The 17,321-nt window shown below is 37.5% G+C and overlaps 1 protein-coding gene across 7 annotated transcripts in view; it reads right to left on the reverse strand.

Annotated features, from left to right (window-relative positions):
• LOC115220465 (serine/threonine-protein kinase ULK3) overlaps positions 1 to 17,321 on the reverse strand; it is a 104,138-nt gene that overhangs the window by 78,072 nt on the left and 8,745 nt on the right. For 6 of the 7 annotated variants that reach the window (XM_029790592.2, XM_036509985.1, XM_036509986.1 and 3 more), the window contains 4 exons: positions 8,624 to 8,764; positions 7,130 to 7,250; positions 1,999 to 2,103; positions 455 to 598 (listed from right to left, as the gene is read on the reverse strand). In XM_029790592.2, coding sequence (XP_029646452.1) covers positions 455 to 598; positions 1,999 to 2,103; positions 7,130 to 7,250; positions 8,624 to 8,764 — 511 coding nt within the window. Of the gene's footprint in view, positions 1 to 454; positions 599 to 1,998; positions 2,104 to 7,129; positions 7,251 to 8,623; positions 8,765 to 16,019; positions 16,038 to 17,321 lie in introns of those variants that run through there. The other variant, XM_036509988.1, reaches the window with a different exon arrangement.

Consider the following 17,321-nt stretch of genomic DNA (forward strand, 5'->3'; position numbering starts at 1 on the left):
AAGTAAGCCTTAATAATAATTAAAATTGAGAAAGCACGTGTAAAAGAGAAATATTACGATGGCTACATAATGCAATACAACTGCTTGGTGCACCCTCGACTTGGTGGCCAGCCTAATGCGCTCCTCAAGCTGAAACATTGTGATAATGTACTTAACATGAAACCCTACAAACTTAGGTTGCCTGAATTAAGGACAGAAGGAAAGCTATAAGAATACTAAAAGCTTTATTTTTGATAGTTTGGCAGCCCCATTCAAAAGATGCCAAAACAGAAATCTCTTGAAGAACTTACTACATATCTAGAGATTAAAAAGTTTCCAACACTATGTCTAACGATTTTTATCATTGGGAATTCTCAATCAAAAACAAACATTTAAAAACACATTAATACAAAAACAAATAAGGGAGTTGAAAATACACAAATGAAACATAAATAATTCTTCAATTATTATTTACCATAAAAAATGACGCCAATAGACCACAGGTCCACTCGACTGTCATATTTCCGCTTGCAGAGGATTTCTGGTGCCATATATAACAAAGAACCTCTCAAAGAATGCATTTCGGTACCTTCTAACATATGTTTAGCAAATCCGAAATCTGGAAAAGAAATTATGTGATATCTTAAATGATAACTTCTTAGATTGGTTTGAGACTACATACCTACCTGGAGAAGTAAACCTAATATTTACCTGGTAATTATTTTCTTGATTCTTGAGTCTAAGTAGCCTCTGCAGTATTTCACCTCATAATGGAGGGAATCAAATTAAATACTGTTTAGCATTTATCCTGTATTTTGCTATTTCCATCTTATAATTATTGTAAGATTACAAAAATATTTAAGAGAGAATACAGTCAAATGCATAAAATTACTTTCCTAATAACTCCAGTAGTTATCATGCTAATTACATCTCCACCAACTCTTTCATCTGTTGTGAGCAGACCAGATTTTTCATAGCACTAAGTGGATGAAAATGTAAATCTTCACTGTTTATTGTAGGCAACATTTCTTGAAGACTGGATGCCTGTCCTCTACAGGTAGCTGAATTTAGGTGCATTTTATGTGCTCATCATCATCATTGTTCGACCGTGGTCGAGACAATGGAATTTACTATACTACGCCAGACTTCACAGTCCATCATAGCATTACGGAAGTCCTGTTGCTGGATGCCTGTATCCCTGGAGATTACATCAGGGTAGGATAGTGTGCGCCCTCTGGTATTGCGAGCAGATGGCTTCCAGAGGAGAAGAGTAGAAATTACCTTGTTTTCAGCTCTACAACAATGTCCAGCAAACTGGAATCTTCTGCCTTTCACAAGAGATGATACAGGTGATAGTTTCCCATATATTTGTACTTTGGTTGGATGATGCTTCCACGAGAGATTTTGAGCTCTCATAAGGAGGCGAGTGTAAGTTCCATCCAACTGCCTCTCAAGCTTCTTTGACAACGTCCAGGTTTCTGAGCCATATAATAGAATTGGTTCGACTGTGGCTTTACGTGCTACTTAACCCTTTAGTGTTCAGATTATTCTATCAAACATAATACTTATTGATTCACATTGATTTGAATTAATCATGCATTATCTCATATCTTCAAGATCTTGATGGTGTAATTACTTAATGTAGAATAACATTGTAGGGTAGGTGTGAGAGCCTGGATCTGGTCAGTTTGAACATAAAACAGATTAAGTATTTTGGCCGGATATGGCCGGTTTAAATACTAAAGGGTTAAACACAAAAATTTCACAAGATGAGAAGAATGTGCAAACAGGGTGATTTTAAGGAAGAGTTATTGACTGAGAAGCTCTAGGTATAGGGAACGGAAAATATGCAGAGCAAACCTGTTTTTATCAAGACTATGCTGGCATGGACATAAAACCAATTTACAGATTCAGTTTTACCCGGCATTGACTGACAAATCCCCAACTTTGTTAGAAATTGTAATGTTTTACACTGCAAGAGGTGGTGATTGTAAGACAGAAGTATCAAAGAAGACTTACCTGCAATCTTTAGTATTGGGTTCTCTGAGGAAGTTAAGAGTATGTTCTGTGGTTTTAGGTCCATGTGAGCAACATTATTACTCCATAAAAAATGAATGGCAAGTGCTGTAAATAAACAAATCACATATAATAATAATAATAATAATTCATAATATTTCCAGGTCACACTGGTGAAGAGAGAGTGATATGATACAAGGGAAATGAGTGACAGCCAAATGTATCTGAGGAAAAATGGAACAATTTACAAATAAATCATTTGGACTTAAAAACATTTCCAATTTGTTCTGTTCTGGACTTACTCTCTCACTTTAACCTCTCATCACATATCATAAAGGTGCCTCTTTCTCGTACTCTGTCAAAAGAGAATCTTGGTCTTGCAGGCTGGGTGACAACCCCATTGGTGCTGGTGCTATGAAAAAAGGCACCCACTCAGTACATACTGCAAAGTTTGTGGGCATTAGGAAGGTTATCCAGCTGTGGAAACCATGCCAGAGCATGGAATACTGGAATACAATGCAGTCTTAGGACTTGTCAGATCCTCTCAAACCATCCAAGCCATTACCAGTACAGAACATATATGTTAAGTGATGATGATGATGATGAATCAGGCAATCTGAAAATTCATTTTATTGCCCTTACATACACACACACACAGAGCATGCATGTAAGCATGTGTGTGATCATGAGTTCTCTGATGGATTTCCTTCTGTGTTCTGCAACAGACTTACTTCCAGAGAAAATCAATTCTTCCTGTTTCATTTCACTGCCAAGTTTCTGGCAGACGTTGACCTTTGTTGAATTCAGGTGGATCATAAAATAAAAGGTGTCTGCATATATATTAAATTTCACACACACACACACATAAACAAACAGACATGATATGGCAATTAATTTTGAAAGAAAAGATCTTTAATATAATATTTAATTCAATTTAATACACACTCACATACACACACAACTATCATGCAATGTGAAGACAAGGAGACACACACATATGATAAACTTCTTTCAGTTTCCATCTACCAAATTTAGTCACTCAGTTACAAAACTGAGTGAATGAATATTCAAAATCCTCAGCTATCTGGCCTCCATGCCGGTAGCATGTAAAAGACACTATTCGAGCGTGATTGTTACCAACGTCGCCTTACTGGCACCTGTGCCAGTGGCATGTGTAAAAGATTTGAGCGAGGTCGTTGCCAGTACAGTCTGACTGGCCCTGTGCCGGTGGCATGTAAAAGTACCCACTACACTCTCGGAGTGGTTGGTGTTAGGAAGGGCATCCAGCTGTAGAAACTCTGCCAGATCAAATTGGGGCCTGGTGCAGCCATCTGGTTCGCCAACCCTCAGTCATTCGTCCAACCCATGCTAGCATGGAAAGCGGACGTTAAACGATGATGATGATGATGAGGATAGGCTTTATGTTTTATATTTAAATGTGTATGTCTATGTTCACATGTATGTATGTGTAGGTATATGTGTGTGTATATATATATATATTATATATATATATATGTGTGTGTGTGTGTGTGTGTATATACATATATATATAGAGAGAGAGAGAGAGCGAGGGAGCATACCATGCAAAAGTCTTCTGCCACTTTAAACTATTGTAAATTTCTACTAATTGCCAACTTATAAGTGGATGTTTTGCATTGTTTTTCTTTATAGATGAAACATTGGCCCTGTTGGTATCCTTTTCATACCTAATCATTATATTTTGTAGTGGGGGCTCTGAATGAAAGGGGAAGATGTGAGACATCCACCAAAAATAGCCATGCAAAAGTTTTCATCCACCTCACATAAACCAATCAAGATACAGCATTTTAAAACAGAAAAATGTCCATAATGGAAATTTATTACATAATGCGCATTTCAAGAAGTTACTGTACATTGTTAATATTTTGTATTATTCTTTTCTTTTATTCTTTTACTTGTTTCAGTCATTTGACTGCGGCCATGCTGGAGCACCGCCTTTAATCGAGCAACTCAACCCCAAGACTCATTCCTTGTAAGCCCAGTACTTATTCTGCCGGTCTCATTTGCCGAACCACTAAGTAACGGGGACATAAACACACCAGCATCGGTTGTCAAGCAAAGCTAGGGGGACAATCACAGACACACAAACACACACATGCATATATATATATATATATATATATACATATATACGACGGGCTTCTTTCAGTTTCCGTCTACCAAATCCACTCACAAGGCTTTGGTCGGCCCGAGGCTATAGTAGAAGACACTTGCCCAAGGTGCCACGCAGTGGGACTGAACCTGGAACCATGTGGTTCGTAAACAAGCTACTTACCACACAGCCACTCCTATGCCTATGGCTTCCCTTAGCTTGAATAATTGCTTCAATGCACCTGGGAAGAGATGCATACCAATCCTTCACCATCTTCACAGGCACGAGATGCCATTCTCTGAGACTGAGCTCCCACAACTCTTCAAAGTTGCATGGATTCTTCTGACGGACTCTTCTCTTTAGTTCTGTCCACATTAGCTCAATGATATTTAAGTCATGGCTCTGAGCTGGCTGATCTATCAATACCTTAACACCTTCATCAGCCAGGCTCTGTCATGTTGCATGCCATTTGTGGCATGGAGCCTCCATCATGTTGAAAAATCTCACCTTCATCCAAGTCTGGTATCAAATTGTCCTTCAGCAACTGGATGTATTTGGCACTATTCAAGTTCAACTTTCTTGAACCATCAGCTTTTTATGTATCCCCAAAGCATCAGACTGTTTTCATCACGTAACGTGGGTTGTTTTGCTTTCCTGGAGGCCTTCTGACAAATTCTCACTTCTTACAAAGTGAAACAACCCATGTTACATGATGAAAACAGTAAAGTTTGTGTGGTAAGAGTTTGATACTTTGGGGATAAATAAAAAGTGATGGTTCAAGAAAGTTGGTTAAAACTGATGGCAACTTGAATAGTGCCAAATACATCCGGTTGCTAAAGAACAATTTGATACCAGACTTGGATGAAGGAGGTGAGATTTTTCAGCATGATGGAGCTCCATGCCACAAATGACATACAACACAAAAGAGTTTGGCTGATGAAGGTGCTAAAGTATTGAAAGACTGGCCAGCTCAGGGCCCTGACTTAAATATCATTGAGCAAATGTGGACAGAACTAAAGAGACGAGTTCATCAGAGGTTTACTAAACGAAAAGGTATGCTGGGTAAGTGCTGTAGTATGTCAACTGTTAAGTTTCAAGATCACAGCTAAGGCTGGATCAAGGGATTAGTGTTAGGGTTCTGTAATAGCAGCTATGTATAATATTAGAGGAAAAACCAAAACCAAGGCAGAACGAGTGTCTGAAGTCATTTAGAATAATTTAATTTGAAGTCTTACAGCTGTTTCTAGGATAACCCAAATGATAGGTTAGCATGTCCATGCACTGGATATTCCATCATCAGAGACAAGGTATATTTTAGATGGGGAAAAATTTACAGCTTACAAGGCATAAAGTTCACAGTTTATAAGGAATAAAATAGAAGAATAAAGGAACAAATATAGAAGAATGAAGAGTAAAAGTAGTTCGAAGAATATAAGCAGGAGAATAATGTTCACAACTCATCTTTTTCCTGAGGATATAGATGTTGGTCAGTACCTCCATGAAGGTGCAGGTCTTGAGTTAAAATCCCAGGTAAAGTCGGGCAGTGTTTTGAAAGTATTCATATTGTAAATGTCTATACAGAAAGTATGATGGACATAAATGGGTTTTGTGAGTGGGTTTATGAGAGAGGGAGAAAGAGAGATCGGAGAAAGGAATAAAAAATAAGATAGTGGTAAAAGGGTAAAAAATAAGAATAAATATATGTATACATATATAACCACATGGTTCTGGGTTCAGTCCCACTGCCTGGCACCTTGAACAAGTGTCTTCTACTATAGCTTAGGGCCGACCAAAGCCTTATGAGTCGATTTGGTAGATGGAAACTGAAAGAAGCCTGTCGTATATATATATATATATATATATATATAATATATATATATATATATATATATATATATATATGTATGTGTGTGTATATGTTTGTGTGTCTATGTTTGTCCCCTCAACATTGCTTGACAACCAATGCTGGTGTGTTTACATCCCTGTAACTTAGCAGTTCGGCGAAAGAGACCGATAGAATAAGTACTAAGCTTACAAAGAATAAGTCCTGGGGTCGATTGGCTCGACTAAAAGGCGGTGCTCCAGCATGGCAGCAGTCAAATGACTGAAACAAGTAAAATAGTAAAATAATATATCATGTGACTGACCAGACTATCAGATGCTACAACACATCACTGGTCATAATGCATTTTGCATCGTTTTAGCCTTTGAACGATGCCACCCAGCTGGCTAGGTGAGCAAGCCAACATTAGCTGCAGACAGAAAGCAGAACTGGAGCAACATGAATTGAAGTGTTTTGCTCAAGAACACATGACACTGTCCGATATATATATATTCGCCATGATAGATTGCTAGCCACTAAACCTTTTTCTATTTTCTCTCCCTGTTTGTTTCTGTGTTCCTTTCTGTTGAAGAGCATAGGCTCGAAACATAAAAGGTTTTCTCACTTACTGAGCATTAAACTAATACATCTGTTTGTTGTTTACACACCTATCTTTGTCTTCTGTTCTTTTTGTAAATTCTCACTATCGGCCGCTTGTTCAACATGTGTCTTATCACCGAAAAGGTAATTATTTTTCCATGCTTGCTGATATTGTTTTTGTGTCTCTCTTTTTGTCTCAAAGCCGTAGGGTGTCTGTGTCATCCATGTTTTTAACCGTTACTGTCTCCAAAAAAGATTTTTCGTTTCATGTTCATCTCTGTTGCGTTGCATTCTTTCCTTCTGTGGCTGGCTGATTCAGAGCGGATCTCAGAATTAAACAGCCGAAATCTGCGATGAGGGATCAGTTTCTGACTGAAGAATGAAGGCTTTGAATGACCCGTTTGTCTTTTTGTTCGTCCGTTCGTGTATTTCATGTTATTTATTTATGTAAAGGTTTATTATATATATATATATATATATATATTTCTCTCACTGTCCCCACCTCTCTCTCTCACTGTCTCTCTCTGTGTTCAACCAAAAATATAAAATAAGGAGATAGAAAATAAAAATGAATGAATTACCTATTTGTTGCAGGAACCGACGTACAACAAGTTCTGGTAAAGCTCTCTTCTTTCTCAAGAAGTGTGATAAATCTCCCCCAATGCAATACTCCATGATGAGATAAATGAATTTATCATCCCACTGAAACAAGAAAGTAATGATGATGAGGAAGATTGTGGTGGTAGCACAATCACAAGATTTTGATTTACAAACACCAGCCACACACATATTTATATATATATATATATATATATTTATAAGTTCAGCAAAATTTAGATTCAGATGACTATGGTACTTAAGTTGAAGGCACCAGAATTTGGTATGGTATTATCCATATAAATCAAATGGGGTGATTATAATCAAAATAAGCAACAAGGATATCCAAGGTAGTGTAGTACAATCGTTTCATGCTACTTCATTTTATTGAACACTGTAAGTATTATATCAGTTTTAAAATGTCGAGCAATCTTCAGTCACATATAGAATTTTTTAAAACTGATGTAGTACTTACAGTGTTTAATAAAATGAAGTAGCATGAAACGATTGTACTGCACTACCTTGGATATCCTTGTTGCTTATTTTGATTATATATATATGTGTGTGTGTGTATGTAATTAAAAAAATAATAATAGAAATATAGCACAGGAGAATGATGAATAAGAGATGGAAAAAGCAAAACAAAATACACACACATGAGATGGACATGTTCCTTCCCTCATCAGTTATCAACCAAATATCATAATTCTGATATATATACATATCACAGTACCTCAGTATCGAACATATTATCAGATATCACTTCTTGCAGCGATGGATGTTACCCATTGGCTAAGTGGGCAAGCCAACATCCCCTCTGAATGGAATGCATTTAATCTTGCAGTACACAAATTTTCAATTAAGTCTTGATTAAAAAAAATAATAAACCACTGTCTCTATTGAATAGTCTCTATTAAATTTGGTGTAGTAAAATGTGGTTAGTTTGACGTGTGCCTTTATCCAATTGTAAAACTAAACATTAAAAGAACTTTTGGAGAGATTTGCCTTTTAAAAAAAGGACTGTGGCCAGGGTAGTAATATGAGGGACTGTACAAAGTAAAGACAATATATTATCAAATATAAGATTATTTGTTTTCCTATATGCTTTGCCATGAAACACTAAAGATATTCTGTTATGTCTGGGGAGAGTCATTTTCTTTTTGTGCCTTATAATATAACACACTCAATGGTAAAATTTCCACTTTTTTTCTTATTTTTATTTTCCTAAAATTTCTGTTGCGTCTTGCAACCTTTTCAAAACTATTGAAAAGGTTGCAAGACGCAACGAAAATTTTAGGAAAATAAAAATAAGAAAAAAGTGGAAATTTTAGCAGTGAGTGTGTTACATAATAAGGCACAAAAAGAAAATGACTCTCCCCAGACACAACAGAATATGCTTCAACACACGAACTCATATAAAGAATCTTGCAAACCAAATCCCAAAACTAAAGATATGATTAACTGAAATATATATTTACCAAGAAGTCTTTCAACTCTACAATGTGTTCATGTTTTAATTTTTTCAATAATTCAATTTCGGTGAGTAAATTCTCTGTTGATCTTTTGTTTAGTGTACTTTTCAATACACATTTAATAGCCACCACTTCTCTAACGCCAGTCTGTGAAAAGATAAGTTAAACTATGCAACATGAATACAGTAAAATACAATAGCAGAATAATGTATATATAATGAATACAAAAACAATAAATAATGTATAATATATAGTCCAACCAACTTCGATTTTTTTTTTTCTCAGGAGAAATCATATCAAATCTAGTAAATAGCTAGCCATTACGGGTTGAGCTTGTTTTGTAGGACATATAAACATTCTTCCCACATCGTTGTTTAAATGTCAGTTGTTTCAGGTATATGGTCATCTTCATCTTCTTCTACAATATCAATATATCATATCCTTGTTATCTGCATCAGCGGTTTTTAAACTTTTTTGTAATACCCCTCACCCCATCAGCCTTTAAGTAGTAGTCGAAGCACCGTGACTAAACTAACTTAATATGGATAACTTGTAAATTTTACTCTAAAATGGATTGTCTAAACTTTTAACAGTAAAATGATAAAAGAAAAAATGTAATAATGAGAAAAGTTGTAAATTTATTTTATACATTGCAAGTTAATGGATTCCCTCTGCCTGATGAGATTTTATTTTAATAACCATTGCTAGTTTTATCATGTATAATATGATTACTATTACAGGTCAAATTTAGTATACTAATTATGTTACCTCATTGCCTGCTAAAGCCTAATGTCTCCTTTGATATATCCAGCACCCTCTTGGGGTTAGCACCACCCACATTGAGAACCACTGATCTACATTATCATTACTATTATCTTTTGTACAATCAACATTGCTTCATCATCATCATCATTTAACGTCCGTTTTCCATGCTAGCATGGGTTGGACGGGTCGACTGGGTCTGGGAAGCCAGGAGGTTGCACCAGGCTCCAGTCTGATTTGGAAGTGTTTCTACAGCTGGATGCCCTTCCTAACACCTACCACTCCGTAAGTGTAGTGGGTGCTTTTTACATGCCACTGGCACCGGTGCCAGGGGACACTGGCAGCAGCCGTGATCGATTGGTGCATTTTACGTGCCACCAGCACAGAAGCCAGTCAAGGCGGCGCTGCCATCAGCCACGCTAGGATGGTGCTTTTTACGTGCCACCGGCACAGGTATCACAACTACAATTTCCATTTGCTATTTATTTTGATGTTGATGTACTTGACTCAATAGGTCTCCTAAAGCACAGCAGGTCATGTGCCACTGGCACAGAAGCCAGTCAAGGTGGCGCTGGCATCAGCCACGCTCGGATGGTGCTTTTTACCCATTTAGAAATTGCTTATATTGTTATTATAATCGTCATTATTAATCTCAATGTTACAGTCATGAACATCTCCAGTTATAATAACTATCACCATCACCATCAGCATACAAGAACATTTAAAACATTTAAAACATTTCACCTTAAATGACAACTTGAGTTCCGCATTAAGATATTCAGGATAGATAGCGAAAAATGGTGATGGCCTTATAGCATTGTTGCATATATCTTTACATCATGATCTCACTAATACATATTTTAAAGTACCATTACTAATTCTACATCACAGTTGATGTATTTCTACGAGGAAATGAATTGTTGTCGTCATCGTCGTCGTTGTCATCATCATCATCGTTTAACATCTGCTTTCCATGCTAGCATGGGTTGGACGGTTTTGACTGAGGGCTGGCGAACCAGATGGCTGCACCAGGCTCCAGTCTTGATCTGGCAGAGTTTCTACAGCTGGATGCCCTTCCTAACGCCAACCTCTCCGAGAGTTTAGTGGGTGCTTTTTACGCGCCACCGGCACGGGGCCAGTCAGGCGGTACTGGCAATGACCTCGCTCAAATCTTTTTACACATGCCACCGGCACAGGTGCCAGTAAAGCGACATTGGTAAAGATCATGCTCAAATGGTGCCCTTTTACGTGCCACCGGCACGGAAGCCAGTTGGCTGCTCTGGCAACGATCACACTCAGACGGTGCTTTTGGCACCGCGACGCTGGTGATGATCACACTCGAATGGTACCCTTTTATGTGCCACTGGCATGGAAGCCGGTTAGCCGCTCTGTCAATGATCATCCTCGTATGGTGCTCTTTTGGTGCTCTTTGCACCCCACTTAGCACGGATGCCAGTCATCGAATTTGATTTTGATTTTGATTTCACTTGCCTCAACAGGTCTTCGGAAGCAGAGTTTAGTGACCAAAGAATCTTGTTTAAAAAATATTTGTTTCATTAACCTAAGCTAATGTCCAGATTTTAAAATATTTCCCATTTGGAAATTCTCAGATTCAACTTCAGATCAACAAAGATACAATATCAAAAAGAAAAATGAAAGACACTTAGAAACACAGGCTGAAATATTTTATTATTACTGTGAAAAATAATATTCAGTATAAAAACAAAAAGCAAAAACAATTATACAGAGACAAGTGTTGCAAACTGATGTTTTTCTTATTTAATATATCTAAAAGGCATGTTGTGCGTTTTGATTACCCCAACATTTCATCACGTAGCACAAAGCCACATTACTCAATACTAGTCCCCGCTTAGTTGAGGGGTTTGTGCCTTGCAAGTTGCTTGATGGTTTCACTGCTGCTGGTGCCACATAAAAAGCATTCAGAACACTCTGTAAAGTGGTTGAATTAGGAAGGGCATCCAGCCACAGAAATCATGCCAAAGCAGATGGTGGAGCTTGGTGAAATCTTCTTCTGACTTGCTAGGTCCTGTCAAGCCATCCAACCCATACCAGCAGGGAAGAAAGACATTAAATGATGATGATGATAATAACGTATGTATGTTTGTATGCATGAATGTACGTATGTGTGTGTGGGGGGGGGGCGTGTGCATGTAACATTTGCATTATCATAGAGGGAGTCGTTGTAGTCACTGAAATTTTAACCTGCACATGAACTGTATGGTTATCATCATCATCATTGTTTAATGTCCGCCTTCCATGCTGGCATGGGTGGAACAGTTTGACAAGAGCCAGCCAGGCAGAAACCTGCACCAGACTTCTGCGACTGTTTTGGCAGGATTTTTATAGCTGGATGCCCTTCCTAACACCAACCACTCAGCAGAGTGGACTTAGACCTTTTTACGTAGCACAAGCACAGGTGAGGTCAGTTTCGGCAAGGTTTTTACAGCTGGATGCCCTTCCAAATGCTAACCACTTTACAGTGTGGACTGGGTGCTTTTAAGTGGTACCTGCATTGACAGGGTCACCAAGTATTTGCAAGACAAAAAACAACTCTTTCGAGAGGAGAGGGGGCATTGGAGGAGGTGATCTTATGTCAGATGATGAAAGGTTATAATGAGACAGAGAGACAGAAACAGGTGTCTTGCTGTAGAGGAGGTACAAGGTTACCTGGTCAGAGAGAGAGAGAAAGAGATCAGGAATGAAGACAGAAACAGATGAACATTCATCAAACATATTCAGACAGATAATAACATTGCAACTTAATCACAAAGTACCTGATGACATTTAAGAAGGTTTACAATCTCAGAATCACTCTGGTCAGTGGCTATATAGTTATTTAATTCCATTTGTTTATCTGTCTATTGTATTATATTTTGTTCATATTGTTATCAGTTAACTGATTGTTAACTGATAACAATATGAACAAAACATAATACAATACGCAGATAAACAAATGGAATTAAATAACTATATACATTAATAAAATTTAAAATAAAAAAAAAATTAAATTAAATTAAATACAAAAATGAAAGAATAGAAAAATAATAAGTAGGTATAAACACATGAACAAAATGTATAAAAATAAATCAAACGAACGTGTATAAACAGGGGATACAGATAATACAGGCCTTCCCCCCCCCCACACGAAAGAACTCTGGCCGAAATATAGTTAATCTAAAAAATTAAATAAAACTGAAGGAAATTAACACCAAATATACAGTGCATGTGTTTTCATTGGCTAAACTGGCAACATGACCATCCCCAAATACAAAAATATATAAAGATAGATATACATACATATGTTTTTACATATATATTGGATTGTCCGGAAAGTTCGTGCCAATTTATAGTAGCTTCCCGTTCGACTTATTTTAGAACATGGTTGAGTCCATGAAATAGGATTTGACTACACCTCCATTTAGAGCACAGTTTAAACTATCTTTTTGTGGAAGAAGTTTTATGTTCCTATAACCTGTGTTAATTCTATAACCCTTTAAAATGGAAGATAAGAAAGTTCATTTTTGGCACTTGATGCTTTTCTTTTTCCGTAAAGGGAAAAATGCCTCACAAACAACCAAAGAAATATGTGCAGTTTACGGTGATGTTTCTTTCTCTGAAAGAACTGTACGGAAGTGGTTCACAAGGTTCTAAGCTGAAGATTGTAGCCTTATTGATAAAGAGCAATCAGACAGACCATCCACTACAGATGATGACCAAATCAAGTCATTAATTGAGAATAACCCACATTGCACAACCCAACAATTGGCAGAAAGCCTCAACCTATCAAAATCCGTCATTCATGAGCACCTGGTAAAGCTTGGGTACACAAATCACTACGATGTTTGGGTACCACATGAGTTGAGTGAGAAGAACCTTTTGGATCGCATTTCCATCTGTGATTCGCTTTATAAACGGAATGAAAATGCGCCTTTTTTTTAAGTAAATTGTGACAGGTGATGAGAAATGGATTATCTACCGAAAAGTTCAGAGAAAAATGCATTTTGTTATTTTTGTTTGTTGTGTTCAATTATATTTTTAAAGTTAGAACTAAAGCTAATTTTTAAGTTGTGCCTATTAAAGAGTTTTCTATAATTATGATTGATTGGAAAATGCCTATCTATAAGTGATAAGAAATATCTACCTGTATTAAAGGTCACTTTGGGGGAGTATGGTGGTGTGAACCAGATAATTTTCCTATTCCTATTTTGCCTTTTCTTTGTTACTGCACTAATGACAGGTGTATAGGTTATTTCCTTGCTAAAACCACTATCTTTTAGAGCTTTATTATATATTGGGGCAGCACTATTAAAAATGTTTATATTGGAGAAGAGGCTAGAAATTCTCTTGCTAATGTTTTTAACTAAATTCTTAAATACTATGGGGGAATGGCAGGAACCTACATTAATATAGCTAAGTCTATCGGTGTAGATGTGTTTGGCAGACACAGGATATCAATCGTCTGGAAGCTGTTCAGCGACGTGCAACCAAAGGAATACCCTCCATCAGGCATTTGCCATATTCTGAATGCCTTACTTCCCTGGGCATGGACACATTGAAACTCCGACGTCTGGCAGCTGACTTGGCAGACACCCATAAAATTATTAACCATCTTACAAACAATAACTCTGAGCACCTTTTCAAACTCCACCCATCTAACACCCGTGGACATATTTACAAAGTCAGAAAACAGCACAGCTCCCATGACTTTAGGAGACATTTTTTCACGCTGAGAGTTGCTGAGGCATGGAACAAGCTGCCGGCATCAGTTGTTAGTTGTCGGAGCACAGCATCCTTCAAAACTTCCATGCTTTCTGAGATTCACCAACACTACACCTGATTTCCTCCCCTCCATGCACACACAAGCATGTATCTGACTCATACATTGTTCGCTTTCCAGACATTTGTACATTACTGCATATACTCTATACGCACTTTCTGACAAGTTGTGGTGCACCTGAGCACTGTATACAATAATTTCATTATTATTATTATTATTATTATCTACACCAATGTAGATGTATTCGTGTATATACATATATGACTCATTTGTATATTCAAGTTTTGCGGCAAATGTGAATGTTTTATGGTTTATGTTTTTTGCATATGTGTTTTTATTTGTATATACATCTATCCGCGTATGTATGTGCATGTGCGTATAGACTACGTTTTGTATATCTGCATATATATGTGTATGTGTGGATAGAGATGTGTATATGAACATAATGATGCGTGCGTTTTTCTGTATGTGCTTTTATTTGTATATATGTCTTTCTGTGTATGTATATGCATGTGCGTATAAACTATGTTTCGTATATCCACGTATGTATGTGAGTGTGCGTGTAGAGATGTGAATATAATCGGTGATGCGTGCATGGGTATATATGTGTGTGTATGCGCGTGTATGCGTAGACATATATGTATATATGTGTTTGTATGTATATGTACAAGTGTGTGTGAGTATATATATAGATATATATATACATACGTGTTTGTATGTGTGCATATGTGGATTCTATGAATGAAGTATTACTTTCCCCATGCCTATTCGAGTAATTTCCCTTTATTCAACGTTTTTTTTTTCATAGCGTTTGTCTTAATAACTGATGAGATATCGGAGCAGACTGCTTACAGCAGTGCTTGAAAGGAAGGTGTGTAGTGTGTGATCGTAACATTGACCATAACAGAGAAGATCTTCAAGGCGATACCTGCTCAAAGGCCGACACAAAGTTGCAGGAATTGTATGAGTTGCACAGAAGTGTACGAGAAGTTCAGACATCTCCAAGATGGCCAATAAAATATTGATATAGACAAACGTTCTCGGAGACCTGTAACCAGCAGAACTGGGAAAAACATTGCAGATGGGTGTGTAGTTGTGAAGGAAAATCAGCGGATGTGCAGACTAGTTACAGTTCAGTTCAGTCCATTATTATAGAAGATTTGGGTGTGAGGCACGTGTCTGTCAAGTCTGTGCCAAAACTGCTTTCAGCTGACCTAAAAGACACTCGGGTTTCAGTTGCACAAGATCTCCTTAATTGTGTTGAGAACAATGAAAACTTAGCATAGACTTCTGAGCTGGTATCAAACTTTCTCTGTCATCATCAATGCAATGATCACATGCTACACACTTACCTTCCAAGTACTGCTATAAACAGCGAAGTGATCTAGAATGTTAAAACTTAGTGTACATGCACAGCAGAATTCAAGGTCAATCCGTGCTATGCAGTTTCACTCTATGTGCTTTGGCTTTGTTATTATGGCAGCAGTTGGGAGATCCTTATTGATCATACCACACACAAGTTTCTGCCTACCAAATTTTAATCTGAAGGCATTGGTCAACCTTAGGCCATAGAAGGACACATATTTCTAAGGTGCCACACAATGGGATTGAGGCCAGAACTATGTGGTTGCAGAGCAAACTTCTTAATAACAAAATCATGCATGTGCCTATATTTTGATATGAAAAATGTGTTTGTGTGTATACATACATACATAGACATGCATACATGCATATTACATTGCATTGAAATTTCTTGTTGCTTCAATGAATGAGGATTCAGCAGGACACTGATGGACAGTGTTCTTAGTTTGACATTTTGTGGTCTCATATGGGAATACAAACCTATCTGGGATTTGCAGATCCTGTTACAGATGTTGCAGTGGTGGTAGATTGGACCTGGCTCTGTGCTCAGCTCTTTTCTCTCTCACGGTGTTGTTTCTGGCTGCTTCAAAGTCGCAGATGGTTTTGTAGCAAAAGCTCCTTGACTGAGCTCCAGTCAGTTCCACTATTTCCCATGTCTTCATATTCATCTTGAAGACTTTAGAGTAACTTTACAATGGAGTAGCAAGTGACCTTGGTGCCTGGCAACAGAGTTAAGCTGGCCATAAAAGAGGGTTTTAGGTAAGCAAGTTTCTTCCATGCATACCACATGGCCAACCCACTTCAGTTGTACTTTGATATGGTAATTCTTTACGCCTTGAAAGTCACATCTTGTAACAACCTCTGTATTGCAGACTTTGTCCTGTAACTTGATTTACTAGTTAGTCTTGGGAAAACCTAGGTAATGTTTCCTCCCATGCCAAGACAAACTTATTCTGGACCAAACATCTTTGTAAATGGAACAAGGTTAGAAATCAATGACACCTTTGTTTACCACTGTCAAGAGATGGTGGTCTTGATGCAGAGATATACTATCGAATAGAGAAAGAATGTGTTGCATTTGGAAAGCTCAGAAAGTGAGTATGGGCAGATAGAGGTATTTTCTTGCAGACAAAAGTCAGTGTCTGTAAAATGCTTGTATTAACAGCACTTCTTTATTTGGGTGAGACATGGACCACTTACAAGCATCATATGAAAATGCTGGAGAGATTTCATCAAAAGTGCCTCAGACGTCAAGTGGCAATGTTTCATACTAGATACAGAAGTTTTGCACATGGCACGTAGTAGCTGAATTGAACAACATGTTATCTTGGCTCAAATGAGATCGGCTGAACATGTTATTAGAATAAAAGATGAGCGATTTCCAAAGTGTCTTTTTTATGGTGAGCTCAACATAAGCCGAGGAAGCAGTATAAAGACTGTGTAAAGGAAAACCTGAAGAAACTAGATATGAACAAAAGTGATTGGGAAACTGATGTTCTGGTTTGGAACAAGTGGAGAGGTGCTGTTAGGACTGGTTGCAACACCTGGGAGGAAAAAATAATCAAGCACTTTGAGCCAGTTGTAAAGGAACAATTGGAACTAAAATACAGAGTGAATATTGGATATATGTATTATGTGTGATCGTGTTCTGTTGTCAGAAGCAGGATACAGGAATCATATGAAGTCACATGAAAATCGAAATGCCCAGGTAGGTAATGATCTTCAACCCCAACTGCTGATTATGACTTGTGTCATATGTCACAAAACTTGTAAGACAATATC

Source organism: Octopus sinensis, linkage group LG16, assembly GCF_006345805.1.
Source record: "Octopus sinensis linkage group LG16, ASM634580v1, whole genome shotgun sequence".
In the NCBI taxonomy this organism is placed as follows: domain Eukaryota; kingdom Metazoa; phylum Mollusca; class Cephalopoda; order Octopoda; family Octopodidae; genus Octopus; species Octopus sinensis.